The sequence below is a fragment of the Anolis sagrei genome, chromosome 11 (assembly GCF_037176765.1).
Source record: "Anolis sagrei isolate rAnoSag1 chromosome 11, rAnoSag1.mat, whole genome shotgun sequence".
NCBI classification, from domain to species: Eukaryota; Metazoa; Chordata; class Lepidosauria; order Squamata; family Dactyloidae; genus Anolis; species Anolis sagrei.
In genome coordinates, this window is record NC_090031.1 from 27,973,813 (window position 1) to 27,992,290 (window position 18,478).

At 42.9% G+C, this 18,478-nt stretch overlaps 2 protein-coding genes across 2 annotated transcripts in view; both read right to left on the bottom strand.

Annotated features, from left to right (window-relative positions):
* BAZ1B (bromodomain adjacent to zinc finger domain 1B) overlaps positions 1 to 2,416 on the bottom strand; it is a 37,361-nt gene extending 34,945 nt beyond the window's left edge. Inside the window, exon 1 of the mRNA XM_060756888.2 lies at positions 2,207 to 2,416. Coding sequence (XP_060612871.2) covers positions 2,207 to 2,328 — 122 coding nt within the window. The 5' untranslated portion in view covers positions 2,329 to 2,416. The remainder of the gene's footprint in view (positions 1 to 2,206) is intronic.
* A 6,302-nt stretch (positions 2,417 to 8,718) lies between these two features.
* Positions 8,719 to 12,168, bottom strand: LOC132763826 (uncharacterized protein C2orf72 homolog). The gene is made up of 4 exons (XM_067472242.1): positions 12,049 to 12,168; positions 10,264 to 10,515; positions 9,396 to 9,684; positions 8,719 to 8,756 (listed from the first exon to the last, which is right to left on the bottom strand). Exons 1-4 carry the CDS (start codon positions 12,166 to 12,168, stop codon positions 8,719 to 8,721), a joined length of 699 nt encoding a protein of 232 aa, XP_067328343.1.
* Positions 12,169 to 18,478: the final 6,310 nt, after the last annotated feature.

Below are 18,478 nucleotides of genomic sequence, written 5' to 3' on the forward strand. Positions count from 1 at the left end.
GTTAGGCTGCGATCCCATTTCTACAAATACCCGACTTTATTATTATTATTGCACATAAGAGATACTTACTACCATTCCAAACAAGGGACACTCCACCTCTGATACTTGCTACTATTATTCTATATACAGTTAGACCACCACCCTATTTCCACATACCCAACTTTATTATTATACATAAGAGGTGCCCTACATTATTATTATTCCACATCAGAGATACCCAACCTCTTACCATTCCCATTATATTATGTTGTATGCTCTTATATCCCATTCCCAGTTACTCTGCCACTCTATTTCCACATAAAGTAGTACTTATTGCCATTCCAAACAAGGAACACTCCACCTCTAAGATTATATTATAATATAGGATTCTATTATTCTGGCCATAAAGACAGACTTCACCAGATGATTAAAATACACATAAGACATACCCCACATGTATTATTATTCCACATATGAGATATCCAACCTCTTATCATTCTCTTTATATTACATGGCATGCTCTCCCAGTTACACTGTCATTCTATTTCCACATAAAGCAGTACTTATTACAATTCCAAACAAGGGACACTCCACATGTTATGATTCTATCATACTATAGGATTCTATTATTCTGGCCATAAAGAGATACTCCACCTGATTATTGCCATCCATATAAGAGATACCCTACATGTATTATTATTCCACATCAGAGATACCCAACCTCTTATCATTCTCTTTATATGGCATGCTCTCATTCTATTTCCACATAAAGTGGTACTTATTGCCATTCCAAACAAGGGACACTCCACCTCTATGATTCTATTATACTATAGGATTCTATTATTCTGGCCATAAAGACAGACTTCACCAGATTATTAAAACCCACATAAGGAATACCCTACATGTATTATTATTCCACATATGAGATATCCAACCTCTTATCATTCTCTTTAAACTATATGGCATGCTCTCCCAGTTACACTCTCCCACATAAAGTGGTACTTATTGCCATTCCAAAGGAGGGACACTCCACCTGTTATGATTCTATTACAATAGAGGACTCTATTATTCTGGCCATAAAGTGATACTCAACCTGATTATTACCATATGAGCTATCCAACCTCTTATCATTCTCTTTATATTATATACCCTACATGTATTGTAATAATTCTATTATAATATAGGATTCTAGACATAACCTACATATATTATTATTCTACATATGAGCTATCCAACCTCTTATCATTCTCTTTATATTATATGGCATGCTCTCCCAGTTACATTCTCACTCTATTTCCACATAAAGTGGTACTTATTGCCATTCCAAAGAAGGGACACTCCACCTGTTATGATTCTATTACAATAGAGGACTCTACTATTCTGGCCATAAAGTGATACTCCACCTGATAATTACATTCAACTTAAGAGATCCTCTACATGTATTATTATTCCACATCAGAAATACCCAACCTCTTACCATTCCCATTATATTACGTTACATGCTCTTATATCCCATTCCCAGTTACCCTGCCACTCTATTTCCACATAAAGAGGTACTTATTGCCACTCCAAACAAGGGACACACCACCTGTAATTATTCTATTATAATATAGGATTCTAGGCATACCCTACATGTATTATTATTCCACATATGTGATATCCAACCTCTTATAATTCTCTTTATATTATATGGCACGCTCTCCCAGTTACATTCTCACTCTATTTCCACATAAAGTGGTACTTATTGCCATTCCAAACAAGGGACACTCCACCTGTTATGATTCTATTACAATAGAGGACTCTATTATTCTGGTCATAAAGTGATACTCAACCTGATTATTGCCATCCAAATATGAGATACCCTACATGTATTCCACACCAGAGATACCCAACGTCTTACCATTCCCATTATATTATGTTGCATTCTCTTATATCCTATGCCCAGTTACACTGTCACTCTATTTCCACATAAAGAGCTACTTATTGCCATCCCAATCGAGGGACACTCCACCTCTGAATATCCTATTACAATAGAAGACTCTCCTATTCTTGCTGCTGCCACCCCAGTCTCGTTTCCATCCCCCAAATGAAGAATCCTTATTGTATTTGTAGTCAACGGCACAAAAGGGAGAACAAAGGGAGCGTAATGGGGAGGGTGAGGCCTAGTGCTAGGCCGAAGCCCTTCCTCGAGTGAATAAGCGGCCCCTTTCCTTGAGGCGAAGGATACTCTCTGGAGCGGAAGGCCTCCCGGGTGTGGGCCACGACGAAGCGCTCCTCGGGCGGCTCCCCCGGGGTTGGCGAGAGCGGCTTGGCCAACGGGAAAGGCTTGCGGCCTAGCAGCGGCGCCATGGCCTCCTCAGGCCCCGCTCCGCCGCCGAGAAAATGGCGCGCGAAACAACAACAAACGAAGGCTGAGGCGGGAGGAAGACAAACTAGCGTCCCTCCCAGCCCCGCCCCGTTTCTCTCTCTCGTTTCTTCATTGGTCAATTTGAGAGCGGCGCTTGCGTCCTATTGGCTGCTCCAGGCGCCACTCGCGAAGGGGGCGGAGCGACGTCAAAAAATGGAGTTCGGTTGCGCCGTACTCGCGCGGGAGACTGACTGAGGGGAAAAAGGCAGGTCGCGTTATGTAAGCGCCAAGGAAGCCGCCGCCGCCGCCGCCGCCATTTTGTTAGACGTCGCTGCTGTGACGCTTCCCGGCCAATAGGAGGCCGGCACTTCATCCGGGGAACTCAAGAGGAGGCGGGAGGAAGGGGGAAAAAAGCACGCTTTGCCGGCTTTTGTCTAAGTAAGTGAATGACGCGCGCGCTCGCCTTAAAGAGACAGGCGCCTTATTATTATTATTACTATTATTACTATTATTATTATTATTTCCATACAGAGACTTAATTAAAAGTAGTACAATAAAACTTAAAATATACAAACATTAAAAGAATATTATAATTCTATATTATTAGGAAGGATAATAATATCGAGGACAGTTTTGACGGTGTGGTGAGTGAATTAGAACCAGACATCCTGAGGAGTGAGGTTGAATTGGGCCTTCAGAAGCATTGCTAATAACAAGGCCGCAGGAGACGACGGGATCCCAGACGAACTGTTGACAATCTTGAAAGAGGATGCTGTCAAGGGGATGCATGCCATATGGAAAACACAAGAATGGCCATCAGACTGGAAAAAATCCACTTCTATCCCCATACCAGTCGCTTCAAGGGCACCAAGGCCGTCACCAAGTACACCAGCTCCAAGTAGACTCCCAGTGGAGTCCCTAAACAGACCCAAAGTGAAGTGACTGGACTGACCTTGAAGTGACTGGACTGACCTTGAAGGAGCTGGGGGTGATGACGGCCGACAGGGCCGAAGTCACGAAGAGTCGAAGAGTCGAAGACGACTGAAGGAATGAACAACAACATCCCCATACCAAAAAAGGGAAATGCGAAAGACTACTCAAACTTCCGTAGAGTGACCCTTATTTCTCATGCCAGTAAAGTAACGCTCAAGATCCTGCAAGGAAGACTCCAGCAAGACATAGAGAGAGAGTTGCCAGATGTACAAGCTGGGTTCAGAAAAGGCAGAGGAACAAGAGACCAGATTGCCAATATCCGGATGCCGGAGAATGGAGAAAGGCAGGGAGTTTCAGAAAAACATCTATTTCTGTTTCATTGACTGTGCTAAAGCCTTTGACTGTGTGGATCATAATAAACTGTGGCCAGTTCTTGGTGGTCTGGGCATGCCAAATCACCTTGTCTCCCTACTGAGGAATCTGTATAAGGACCAAGTAGCAACAGTAAGAACTGACCATGGAACAACAGGCTGGTTCAAGATTGGGAAAGGCGTACGGCAGGCTTGTATCTGAAGTCGAGGAGGAATTTAAAGGGGTCTTGCCCTGCAGACCCACCAAAGAGGGCTCGCTACAATGGTGAGCAAAGAGAAGCCACAATTTAAAAGGTTTTTCCTAAGTTCCCAAAAGAAATCTCACCGAAGTTGAAGGAAGCGCCACCAAGATGATTTTATTGCGATTCAGCTGAAAAGGATGCAAAGCAGCAATATTTTTCCAAGCTGAGCATACAGTGTACAAAAATAAAGGCCTTTTTATACATAAAACAGAGGTGTCAGGTTTGAATCTCCCATTCCCCGCCCCTCTGCCAGCTCAACGATGATTGGCTGGCGCTCTACAGCTGGGAGGAGGCTTGGCCGCCTCCTGAGCACCTGGGCCAATCACTGGGCTTCTGCTGCCACAGCATCCTGATGAATCAGGAGAGAGGGAGGCGGGACAAGAGGGAAACAATGGAATCTTGAGAGGATTATGGAGGTAGGAAATGTCCATGTGGCCAGCGAGTCCTGGGGCCTGCAAGCCAGCCATTCCTATTGTCGTTTAGTGGTTGCAATCAGCATTGATGTTTGGCGATCCTGCCAAGATCTGGATTTTTCCAATGCAGAGATATGGGAACAATGGGGAACTTTGGCTGAGTCTTTAGTGAAAGATAATTTGAATGGGTGACAGATTAGGACGAGGTTCCCCATTGTTCCCATATCTCCGCACTGGAAAAATCCGGATCTTGGCAGGATCGCCAAACATCAATGCTTATTGCAGCCACTCAACGACAATAGGAATGGTTGGCTCGCAGGACTCGCTGGCTGCATGGACATTTTCTACCTCCATAATCCTCTTAAGAATCCATTGTTTCCCTCTTGTCCCGCCTCCCTCTCTCCTGATTCATAGGACAACGTGGCAGCAGAAGCCCAGCGATTGGCCCAGGTGCTCAGGAGGCGGCCAAGCCTCCTCCCAGCTGTAGAGCGCCAGCCAATCATCGTCGAGCCGGCAGAGGCGCGGGGAATGGGAGATTCAAACCTGGCAACTCTGTTTCTGTATAAAAAAGGCTTTTATTTGTACACATGTTATGCTCAGCTTGGCGAAATATTGCTGCTTTGCATCTTTTTCAGCTGAATCGCAATAAAATCATCTCGGTGGCGCTTCCTTCAACTTTGGTGAGATTTCTTTTGGGAATTTAGGAAAAACCTTTTAAATTGGGCTTCTCTTTGCTCACCATTGTAGCGAGCCCTCTTTGGTGGGTCATCAGGTCTCTCCTTCAGGGCCAGACCCTTTTAAATTCCTCCATGATTTCATCATGAGAAGAAAGAAAAGCTTAGAGAAGATAATGATGCTTGGGCAAAAGGAAGGAAAAAGGAAGAGGGGCCGACCAAGGGCAAGATGGATGGATGGGATCCTTGAAGTGACTGGATTGACCTTGAAGGAGCTGGGGGTGGTGACGGCCGACAGGGAGCTCTGGCGTAGGCTGGTCCATGAGGTCATGAAGAGTCGGAAACGACTGAACGAATGAACAACAACATTAGTAATATTATATCTAATATATCAATAGTATTATTAGTATATTGAATTAGATCACAATATTAATATATGTATATATAATATATAATGCAATATTATATTACAATATTCTTTCATATATTATTACATTAGTATTATTAGTATATTGAATTATATCACAATATTAATATATGTATATAAGATATATATTATATAATATCATATTACAGTATTATTTTATACATTATTATATTAGTAGTATATTGAATTACATCACAATATTAATATATGAATATAAAATATATATTATATAATACAATATTATATTACAATATTTGTTTGTATTGTATTACTATATATGGTATTATATTACAATATTAGTAATATTATTCATGCAAATCTACCATTTGTCAAAATATATAATTCTGTGCTATTCTTTTCATTTCTGGTCGAATAGCTTAAATTAGTGTAATATTATAATTACTATAAATATATAAATACATATTTTTAAAAAGCATAATAAAATAGACTTCCAAGCACAATGCGGCACACAAGTGGGCTTTTTATTATTAGGCAGGACCGAGGAAACACCATCTGGAAAAAAACCAGAAATGATGTATTAAAATAAAGCATGAAAATTTTATGTGTTTCCTCCACCACAGGCATCCCAGTGTTTCTGACTCTCTCCATTGGTGTGGAATTTGCATGGCCCCGCCCACTGCCTCTACTATTATGTTATTATTTATTATGCATTATGCATCCAATCCCTTCGCATTCTGCCAGGCAGGGAGATAGAATATTATATTATTATCTATTAATTGCTATTATGTTATATTATTATATTACTACCCATTATTATCATTTATTATTGTTATACTGTTTTATTATAATAGATTCATACAGTTGGAAGGGACCCCCAAAGGCCATCCAGTCTCACCCCATTCTGCCAAGCAGGAAGCTGGATTTACTATTATATTATTATCATTACAATTATATTATTATTATTATTATTCAGTCAGAAGGGACCCCCAAAAGCCATCTAGTCCCACCCTTTTCTGCCAAGCTGGAACTACTATATTATTATTATTGTTGTCTATCATTACTATTATATTATCCAATATCATTTATTATCATTCTTAGTAGTATTATTGTATTTTATTATTATTAGACATATAGTAGCTGGAAGAGACCCCCAAAGGCCATCCGGTCTAATCCTATTCTTCCAAGGAGGGAGATGGAATTACTATTATATTAGTATCCTTTATTATCATGTATTATTACTATAATATATATTGTTATTCTATATTATTATTATTATTATTATTATTATTATTATTATTATTACTATTATTACAATTATTATATTATACAGTTGGAAGGGATGGATGACCCCAAGGGTCACTCAGTCCAAAGGCCATCCAGTCCCACCCCTTCTGCCAAGCATGAAAATAAATTCCTATATTATTATTATTATTATTATTATTATTATTATTTTACCATTGGAAGGGACCCCAAGGGCCATCCAGTCCAACCCTATTCTGCCAAGGAGGAAGATGTAATTACTATTATATTATTATCATGTATTATTATTACTACTGCTATTGATGTTGGAAAGGTCATGCAAGTCCAAACCTATAAAGGGAGGCACCACCTGATCCCTCCCAACAGATGGCCTTCCGTCCCTAACTGGAAAGGTGAGAGGACACCTACCTACCTGCCTTAATGATGGAAGGCCTCCATGAAGGAGGGTATCTTGTCGAACGGGCTGCATCCGCTGTCACAGAGGTGCCACCAGGCCGCGGAGGAGAGGCCCACCAAGATTATCAGACCTAGCAGCCCCTTGAAGACCCTCCGGGCCCACGGGGAACCTGCAAGGGGGAGCAGCGGGTTCTTAGAGGAGACCCCCGCCTCCTTCGCCGCCACCGCCTCCAGCAGACCTGCGTGGGACGATCGGGTTGGTGGGATGTCCAACTTGGAAGGGATCCCAGAAGCCACCCAGTCCAGCCCCATTGGGCCACTGATAGCGGACCCATCAAAGCCCTCCCGACAGATGGCCATTCAGCCCATGATTTAGGTCCTCCACACAAAGTCTCTCTGTTGGGCTCCCAGCCAGTCCATACAATGCTAGAGTTGCAAGGGACCCCAAGGGTCACCCAGTCCAACCCCCTTCTGCTATAAAGACAATTATTATTATTATTATTATTATTATTATTATTATTATTATTATCAGACTCATAAAGTTGGTAAGGACCACAAAGGCCATCCAGTCCAACCTCATTCTGCTATAAAGGAAGACAAAATAATAACAATAATAATAATAATAATTATTATTATTATTATTATTATCAGACTCATAGAGTTGGTAGGGATCCCAAAGGCCATCCAGTCCAACCCCCTTCTGCCATAAAGTAAGACAGAATTATTATTATTATTATTATTATTACCATTAGACACAGAGTTGGAAGGGACCTCAAGGGCCATGCAGTCTCACCCTCTTCTGTGAAACAGGAATACAGAATTACTATCTATTATTAGCTATTATTAGCTATTATTATTATTAGACTCATACATTTGGGAGGGGCCCCAAGGGCCATCCGGTCCAACCCGCTTTTGCCAGGCAGAGAAGATGGAATTCCTATCCACCACCATCACCATCATCATCATCATCATCATTCTATAATAATAATAATAATTATTATTATTATTATAGAATCATAGAATCAAAGAGTTGGAAGAGACCTCATGGGCCATCCAGTCCAACCCCCTGCCAAGAAGCAGGAATATTGCATTCAAAGCACCCCTGACAGATGGCCATCCAGCTTCTGTTTAAAAGCTTCCAAAGAAGGAGCCTCCACCACACTCCGGGGCAGAGAGTTCCACTGCTGAACGGCTCTCAGAGTCAGGAAGTTATTCCTCATGTTCAGATGGAATCTCCTCTCTTGTAGTTTGAAGCCATTGTTCCGCGTCCTAGTCTCCAAGGAAGCAGAAAACAAGCTTGCTCCCTCCTCCCTGTGGCTTCCTCTCACATATTTCCTCTCACATTATTATTATTATTATTATTATTATTATTATTATTATATTTTTTATTCTTATACAGTTGGAAGGGACCCCAAATGGCATCCAGTCCAATCCCCATCTGCCAGGCATGAAGACCCCATTAAATCTTTCCTGGCAGGTGACCAATCCACACTCTGCTTACAGAATCATTGAATGCTGGGAGTTTATAAAAGCCCAAGCCTTTTTTGCCAAGCATGAAGATGGCATTACTATTACATTATCAATTACTATACTTATGTATTATTTAATATTAATATAATTTATTTATTTTGTTGGTGTTATTATTAATAATAATAATGAAGACCCTCTTAAATCCTTCCTGGCAGGTGACCAATCCATAAGGACCCTTGGAGTCCTTATGGGTCTTGGATGGATGGATCGATGGATAGATAGACTGATAGACAAATGGATGGAGATAAAGAGATAACTATAGATATAGAGATATAGAGATAGATAGATAGATAGATAGATAGATAGATAGACAAGACAAACAGATACAAACATGCAAACAAGGTTGGTCTGCATGGCCCTTGAGGTCCTTATGGGTCTATGATGATGGATGGATGGATGGATCGACAGACAGACGGATGGATGGAGATATCTGGATGGCCCTTGGGGTCCTTATGGGTCTTGGATGGATGGATAGATGGATAGATAGACTGATAGACAAATGGATGGAGATAAAGAGATAACTATAGATATAGAGATAGATATATAGACAGACAAGACAAACAGATACAGATACAAACATGCTTACAGAATCATAGAAGGCTGGGGATTTAAAAAAGGACTCCCAAAGGCCATTCAGTCCAACCCTTTTCTACTAAGCATGAAGATGGCATTACTATTATATTATCAATAATAATAATAATAATAATAATAATAATAATAATAAATTATTTATTTATTATTAATTAAAGACCCCATTAAATTCTTCCTGACAGGTGGCTATGCAGACTCTGCTTACAGCGTCATAGAAGGCTGGGGATTTAAAAACGGACCCCCAAAGACCATCCGGTCAAACTCCACTTACCTTGGTCCAGGGCCTCGGAGGCCCGGCAGGCAGCCTTCATGATGGCCAGTTTGCCCCTGGGCTGCCCGGGGATGTAGACCTCCGCCTCCACCTCAATGTCTTCCAGCTCCATGGCGTCGGTAGGGCCCGTGGCCTGGCCCTGGCCCTTGCCTTGGCCTTTGGGGGCCTTGGGGAAGACCCCCCGGAGGAGCTGGAGGAGCTGGGCCCGGGCAGTGAGAGCCTCCCCTTTGGTGGGTTCCATGATGACCCCCACCAGGGCGCAAGGAGACCGCCGGACAAACTGCTTCACCTGGGAAAGAGAGAAGGACACAATAGGGTAGCCACCATCTGAACCCTCCAGACTTGTGTAAGTCCAAAGCTTGAGAAGATCAAAGGCCGAACCAGTAGGAGCTATGAACCCATTTAACCCTTTAAATAGCATGCACTTCCCTGCTGAGAGATTTCCCTCTGGCCATTTCCCAAGCCTAGACACTCCATCACATCGAACCTTTAATAGATGGTATCTATTCTTAATTATTTTCAATATAACTTCTGTATCTTTCCCAGCAAACTCTGCTTTCTCCCTGCTGCTTCTTTCTCCACATGGCGAGAAGCCATTCATTTAAAGAGGAAAGGCAGCCTTTTTGGCTTGGCTTTGCTTTTTTGCGCTGAAATTGAAACTGACTTTGGGAGGCTTCCAAGAAATTGCAAAATGCAAACAAAAAAGTATTGGGTGAGTTTCGATTCTTAAGTTTTTGGCACATGTCGGATATCGCATTGTAAGTACGAACTTAACGAATTTGATATGACAACTAACGATAATTCTGCACAGCCCTACCAGGCACGGATCCTCTTTAACCGTGGCCCTAATCGATAGCTGCATCCGTACCTGTTGGAGGACCTTCCGCAGCTCAGCCTGCTTCCGCTTCAAGCATTCGGCCCGGCAAAGGAAGAAGATGAGCTGGCAGCGCTTGCCGGCGATGGAGCAGGGGGCACTGGCTGCCTCCAGGAGGGCATCCCCCGGCGGGACTGGCTGGCACTGGGCCGCAAAGAGGTCCTCCACGAAGGATGACATCATGGCGTGGATGTCCTGGCCCCCCAGTGCCTCCCCGATCAGCAGCACCTCCGGGCGGCCCCCCACCTGCGGAAAGAGATGGGGGGGATGATGGGTTCATGGAATGGAAGGGATCCCCAGAGGCCATCCAGCCCACTGCCCAACACACACAGAGGGATGATGGGATCTAGAAACAATGGCATAGAAGGGCTCCCCGAGGCTATTCCCTTCATCCCCAACACACAGAGAGAGAAGAGATGGGAGGATGGATAGACAGATAGATAGGTAGGCTGGTAGATACAAAGGTAAGTAGATAGATAGGATCAGAGTACCATAGGATCATGAAGGAACCCCAAAGACCATCTAGTCCAACTTCCTGTGATAGATAGGTAGGTAGGTAGGTAGGCAGGCAGGCAGATAGACAGGTTGATAGACAGATAGTTGAATGGATAGATAGATAGATAGCTGAATAGCTGGATAGATAGATAGATAGATAGATAGATAGATAGATAGATAGATAGATAGATAGATACATACATACATACATAGATACATAGATAGATACATAGATAGATACATAGATAGATACATAGACAGATACATAGATAGATACATAGATCGGTAGACGGACGGATGGAGATATCTGGATGGCCCTTGGGGTCCTTATGGGTCTTGGATGGATGGATGGATAGATAGACTGATAGACAAATGGATGGATGGAGATAAAGAGATAGCTATAGATATAGAAATAGAGATAGATAGATAGATAGATAGATAGATAGACAGACAGACAGACAGACAGACAGACAGACAGACAGCTAGCTAGCTGGATAGATAGTTGGACAGATAGATAGATAGATAGATAGATAGATAGATAACTGAATAGATAGATAGCTGAATAGATAGATAGGTAGATAGCTGAATAGATAGATAGATAGATAGATAGATAGATAGATAGATAGCTGAATAGGTAGATATATAGGCAGATAGATAGCTGAATAGATAGATAGGTAGATAGACAGAAAGATAGATAAACAGACAGACGACTAGATAGTTGGATAGATGGATGGATGGATGGATGGATGGATAGATAGATCGATCGATCGATAGATAGATAGCTGAACAGATAGATATATAGGCAGATAGCTGAATAGATAGATAGGTAGATAGATAGACAGATAGATAGATAAATAGACAGACAGACAGAAGGCTAGATAGTTGGATAGATAGATAGATAGATAGATAGATAGATAGATAGATAGATGGATGGATGGATGGATGGATGGATGGATGGATGGATGGATGGATGGATGAGTAGGTAGGTAGGTAGGTAGGTAGGTAGATAGATAGATAGATGAATAGATAGATGAATAGATAGGTAGATAGCTGAATAGATAGACAGACAGACAGACAGAAACAAGGTTGGTCTGGAGCCCTTGGGGTTCCTTCCAACTCTAGGGTATAGACAGACAGACAGACAGATAGACAGATAGGATCATAGTACCACAGAATCATGGAGTTGGAAGGTGCATCCAAAGGTAGAAATAGATAATGAAGAATAATGAAAGAAATAGATAGAGAATGAAGGATGATGAAAGAAGTCCCCTGAAGCCTCCGCACCTTCTGCACCAGGATCTGGAAATCATGGGCCACCTTCTCCCCGGGGCCTGGGATGCAGAGAGCGGGGCCTGCCCCCCCTGGGGCCTCCCCCTCTGAGGCCGGCCCCCCCTTGCCGGTCATATCCTGCCCTTCCGGCCCCTCCGGCCTCCAGGGATGACCCTCCGGCTTCCCTCCTCCCTCCCCGTTTTTGATGTCACAATGCCACTGCCACACACTCTCAGCCCACCGGCACCCATGGAGACTGCGGGGGAGAGTCACTGTGACACAGGCGGAATGTGCTGAAGCGGAGGGAGAGATCCATACATACAGATGTAGATACCGTTTGGTCTGGGTGGCCTTTAGGGTCCTTTCCAATTCTAGGGTTCAATGATAGATAGAGATGGATAGAGAGAGAGATAGCCGAGTAGACACATAGATATAGATGGATGGATAGAAAGAAAAAAAGCTGGATGGATGGATAGAATGATAGGTGGATAGATAGATAGATAGATAGATAGATAGATAGACAGAGAGAGAGAGAGAGAGAGAGAGAGAGAGAGAGAGACCCCGGATAGATACGAAGAAAGATATGCACACATAGATGGCAAGATAGATGGATAGAGAGGTAGCCGAATCAGAGAGGGATTGATGAATGGATAGATGGATAGATAGATAGATACTCGTAGCTAAATAGATAGATGGATTTAGATTAAGATAGACAAACAAATGAGTCAATGGATGGATGGACAGAGATAACATAAAGAGATAGAGATAGCTGAATAGATAGCTAGATAACTAGATAGATAGATAGATAGATAGATAGATAGATAGATAGATAGATAGATAGACAAGACAAACAGATACAGATACAAACATGCAAACAAGGTTGGTCTGCATGGCCCTTGAAGTCCTTATGGGTCCTGAATGAATGGATGGATAGATAGATAGATAGATAGATAGATAGATAGATAGATAGATAGAGCGACAGATGGACGGATGGATGGATGGATATATCCGGATGGCCCTTGGGGTCCTTATGGGTCTTGGATGGATGGATGGATAGATAGATAGACTGATAGACAAATGAATGGATGGAGATAAAGAGATAGCTATAGATATAGATAGATAGATAGATAGATAGATAGATAGATAGATAGATAAGCAGGCAGGCAGGCAGGCATTTGGGATCCCTATGGTTCTATGGTGGATGGATGGTTGGATAGATAGATGGCTAGGTAGATAGAAAGAATAATAGGTGGGTAGATAGGTAGGTAGACGGATTGATAGATATCTGAATGGATGGATGGATGGACGGATGGACGGATAGATTGATGGATAGATAGCTGAATGGATGGATTGGATCAATCGATTGATCGATAGATAGCTGAATAGATAGATAGATAGATAGATAGATAGATGGATGGATGGATGGATGGATGGATGGATGGATGGATGGATGGATAGACAAATAGACAGATACATACCTACATACATACACACACAGATATGCACACATAGATACAGGGGTTTGGACTGGATGACCTTTGGGTTCCTCTCCCAACTCGAGTAGAATATAGTCTGCCTGGGAGTCGAGTAGAATATAGTCTGCCTGTAATCATATATCACTATATTCGAGTAGAATATAGTCTGCCTGTAATCAAGGTTCTTTCTTCTCTGGAGGTTTCTAAGCAGAGGATGAATGGCCATCTGTCGGGAGGGCTTTGTTGGTGCCTTCCTTCATGGACTAGATGGCCTCTGGGGTATTTTTCTAAAACCTTGGAGGAATTGTTGAGCCAAAAGGCAATATATGAACATTCAAAATAAATAGAGACGCAACGAAGTCACTTTTTAAAATTGTTTTATTTCCGTCAGCGGCTCAAAATCCAGATGAAGTCAAGAGCTGGAAGAGAAATGGAAACGGTATGAGGAAGAGGACCCTGAAATAGGATAATGATGATAATAATAAATATATAATAATAAAATATTAAATAATAATAATATTACAATAATAATAACAAGAGTGATCTTGTTTGCTGTGGACTCATCTTGTTGTGTTTCTAATAATAATAATAATAATGTAATCAAGTGCTTACCTGCGGCCAGGTGAGAACGGCGTCCCATTTCACAAAGGGGGGTTGTTGTAAAAGTAGTAGCTGCTGTAGGCCATCGTCCCCAAAGAGACCGCTGCCCCCAAAATCTGCATCATTACGGTCTTGTCCTTCCAGAATGCCTTTGCTGAAAGGGAGGGGAGGATAGGACAAAATCATTATTATTGTTATTAATATACTGCTAATGATAATAATCCATCTATATAAATAAAAATGTAATGTTCATTTGTGGGATTAACATAACTCAAAAATCACTGGACGAATTGACTGGCTTGTTCAGTAGACTCTCCTCTACAGTTCCATTTTGGTGGGAAGCCTTAGCATTGAACAGTTGTGCTGTCAAAGTGCCAAGTATGAAACCCTGCGCAGACGGTCAGTCAGTGCAACTTAAGCAACGTGCAGTCATTGAATTCTTGACAGCAGAAGGTGTCACCCCAAAGGAGATTCATCAGAGAAAGCAAGCTGTTTATGGTCATTGTGTTGATGTGAGTACTGTGCGTCATTGGGTAAGTTTAAAGATGTTGAGGTGACACCTTCTGCTGTCAAGAATCGAATGACTGCACGTTGCTTAAGTCACATTGACCGACCATCTGTGCGGGGTTCCATACTTTGCACTTTAACAACGCAACTGTTCAATGCTGAGGCTTCCCGCCCAAATGGAACTGTAGAGGAGAGTCTACTGAACAAGCCAGTACCTGCCACATACCAGTAACGCCATCTGTTGAGGAGTTTCAAAGGTGGAGGCATTTCTTTTCACTTTAACAACACAACCGTTCAATGCTAAGGCTTCCTGCCAAAATGGAACTGTAGAGGAGAGCCTTCTGAACAAGCCAGTACCTGCCACATACCAGTACTGCCATCTGTTGAGGAGTTACGAAGGTGGAGACATTACTTTTTATTCAACCCTCATAGTAATAATAATAGTAATAATTATGATGATGATGTTGGAGGGGAAGTGACCTTTGGAGGGATGGTGGGATATAAAGAATCCTAATAAATAGTAATAGTAATAGTGGTGATGATTATGATGATGTTGTTGATGATGATGGAAAGTAAGTGATCCCTGGACGGACAGTGGGATATTAATAATCCTAATAAATAGTAATGGTGGTGGTGGTGGTGGTGATGATGATGATGTTGATGATGATGATGGAAGGCAAGCAATCCCTGGACGGACAGCGGGATATTAATAATCCTAATAAATAGTAATAGTAATAGTGGTGATGATTATGATGATGTTGTTGATGATGATGGAAAGTAAGTGATCCCTGGATAGACAGTAGGATATTAATAATCCTAATAAATTGTAATAGTAATAGTGGTGGTGGTGATGATGATGATGGTGATGGAAGGGAAGTGATCCCTGGACGGACAGTGGGATATTAATAATCCTAATAAATAGTGATAATAATAGTAATAATGATGATGATGGAAGAGAAGCGAACTCTGGACGGACAGCGGGATATTAATAATCCTAATAAATAGTAATAGTGATGATGATGATGATGATGATGATGATGATGATGATGATGGAAGGGATCCCTGGACGGACAGCGGGATATTAATAATCCTAATAAATAGTAATAGTGGTGATGATGACGACGATGATGATGGAAGGGAAGCAATCCCTGGACGAACAGCGGGATATTAATAATCCTAATAAATAGTAATAGTGGTGATGATGATGATGATGATGATGATGATGATGATGATGGAAGGGAAGTGATCCCTGGTCGGACAGTGGGATATTAATAATCCTAATAAATAGTAATAATAATAGTGATGATGATGATGATGATGGAAGGGAAGTGATCCCTGGATGGACAGTGGGATAGCAATAATCTTAATAAATAGTAGTAATAATAATAGTAATAATAATGAGGATGATGGAAGGGAAGTGATCCCTGGACAGACAGCAGGATATTAATAATTCTAATGATGATGATGATGATGGAAGGGAAGTGACCTTTCGAGGGACGGCGGGATATGAAGAATCCTATTATAATGGAATGAATGAATGAATGATCACTCAATCATAAGGATCAATTGGCATGTACTCACGAGTCCTGGCTACGGTGGAGGAGGCCCCTCGGTGTGGGACCAACCTGCGGAGGCGAAGGGCACCTTGGGGCCTCCCGGGAGCAAAGAGGGCGGCATGGACCTCGGGGGCCCCTCCATCCCCCCGGAAGAAGACCTCCTCGAGGGCCCCTTCCAGGAGCTGCAGGGCCTCCTCCTCGCGGGCTGGGGGCGGTTGGACCACCACCCCTACTAAGGCGGTGGCTGGAGAGCCCCCCACCTGGGCTTGGAGGCCCCGCAAGGCCTCCTTCACGGGGCCCGGCCGCTCCTGGAGGGACCCCCAGCGCACCACGAAGAAGACCAACTGGGCCGAAGGGGAAGACAATGGTACCGGGGGGCATGGAGGGCCAGAGGATTCAGGGGTCAGGACGCGGTGGGCAAAAGACCCCAGTACGGTCTGCCCGCTCTGCAGGGCCCCCGGCTCCCCCGAGAGGAGCAGCACCTGCGTGCGGTGCACCACCGCCGAGACCCCCGGCGGAGGAGGAGGAGGAGGAGGGCCCCCAGGCTCCATCTCTCAGCCATAGCCCCCCACAAGGGCCCCACAGGGACACCCACCCCTCACTTATACATTGGCACACAATGGTCACAATGGGCATCCAGGGAGACTGGCCACACAGCCAGAGGGCCCTCTGAAAATGAGGAGGAGGAGGATGGGGACAAACCTCCTCCTTGGCGGTCAAGGAGTTCCTCTTGGCAGTCAAGCACTTCCTCTCCTCCTTTGTTATAAGCGCTCCTTCTCCTCCTTAGTGGTCAAGCATTCCCTTCAAGGTCAAGCACTTCTTCTCCTTCTCCTCTCCCTCCTTCTCCTTCTTGGGGTCAAACACTTCTTCTCCTTCTTCTTGAGGTCAAATTCTCCTTCTCCCACTTCTTCTCTCCTTTTTCTCTTCCTCTTTCTTCTCCTTCCTCTTGTGGTCAAACACTTCTCCTTCTCCTTCCTTTCTTCCTTCATCTCCTTCTTCTTGGGGTCGAACGCTTCTTCTCCTTCCTTTTCTGCTCTTGGTCAAAGACTTCTTCTCCTTCTCTTCCTTCCTTTCTCCTTCTTCACCTTCTTCTCCATTTTCTTTGGGTCAAACATCACCTTCTCTTTCCTTTCCTTTTTTTCTCCTTCTTCTCGGAGTCAAACACTTCTTCTCCTTCTCCTCCCTTTCCTCCTTCTCCTTCTTCTTGGGGTCAAACACTTCTTCTCCCTCTCCTTCCTTTCCTCCTTCTTCTCCTTCTTCTTGGGGTCAAACACTTCTTCTCCTTCTCCATCCTTTCTTCCTTCTTTTCCTTCCTCTTGGGGTCAAACACTTCTCCTTCCTTTCCTCCTTCTCAGGGTCAAACACTTTTTCTCCTTCTCTTCCTCTGTTTCTCCTTTTTCACCTTCTTCTCCTTTTCCTTTGGGTCAAGCATTTCTTCTCCTTCTCTTTCCTTTTTTCTCCTTCTTCTCGGGGTCAAACACTTCTTCTCCTTCTTCCTTTTCTCCTTCTTCTTGAGGTCAAACCCTTCTTCTTCTTCTTCTCCTTCCTTTCCTCTTTCTTCTCCTTCCTCTTGGGGTCAAACACTTCTCCTTCCTTTCCTCCTTCTCAGGGTCAAACACTTTGTCTCCTTCTCTTCCTCTCTTTCTCCTTCTTCACCTTCTTCTCCTTTTCCTTTGGGTCAAACATTTCTTCTCCTTCTCTTTCCTTTCCTTCTTTTTCTCCTTCTTCTCAGAGTCAAACACTTCATCTCCTTCACCCCTTTCGTCTCCTTCTCGTCTTCTCTTTCTCCTTCTCCTTGGGGGCAAGGATAACATTATATAATAAATAATAATAATAATAATAATAATAATAATAATAATAAAAAATATATATTACACTCTGGAACACATTGTTTTTTCCTGGGTTATAAATGCCATTTCTGAATGGATTCTGTCACAGAAACATGGGGAAAAGTTTATTATATTTTGTTTCGAGGGGACATTATGCTCGAGCACATCTGGCTTTAGTTTTGCAATCTCACAACAAAGTTTCTGGAGCAGAAGCACTTCTTTCGAAGTAAGCATTGCACCATGAAACAAGAATAACACTTTCAAACCAGGAACCTGGATTATTTTCCAAGTATTGTTACACATGGTGTCATCCAGCCCATGTTGTTTGGGGGCCTTCTGGGTCCAAAAGTATGACGCCTGCACAGAACCATCCCTCTGCCAACCTTCTCCCCTCAGGATGATACGTCTCCTCTGATGAAAGCTCACAATGTGTCAGAAGGTTCTAGAACGCGCTGGGGCTGGCAGTTGCTGGTCAAGT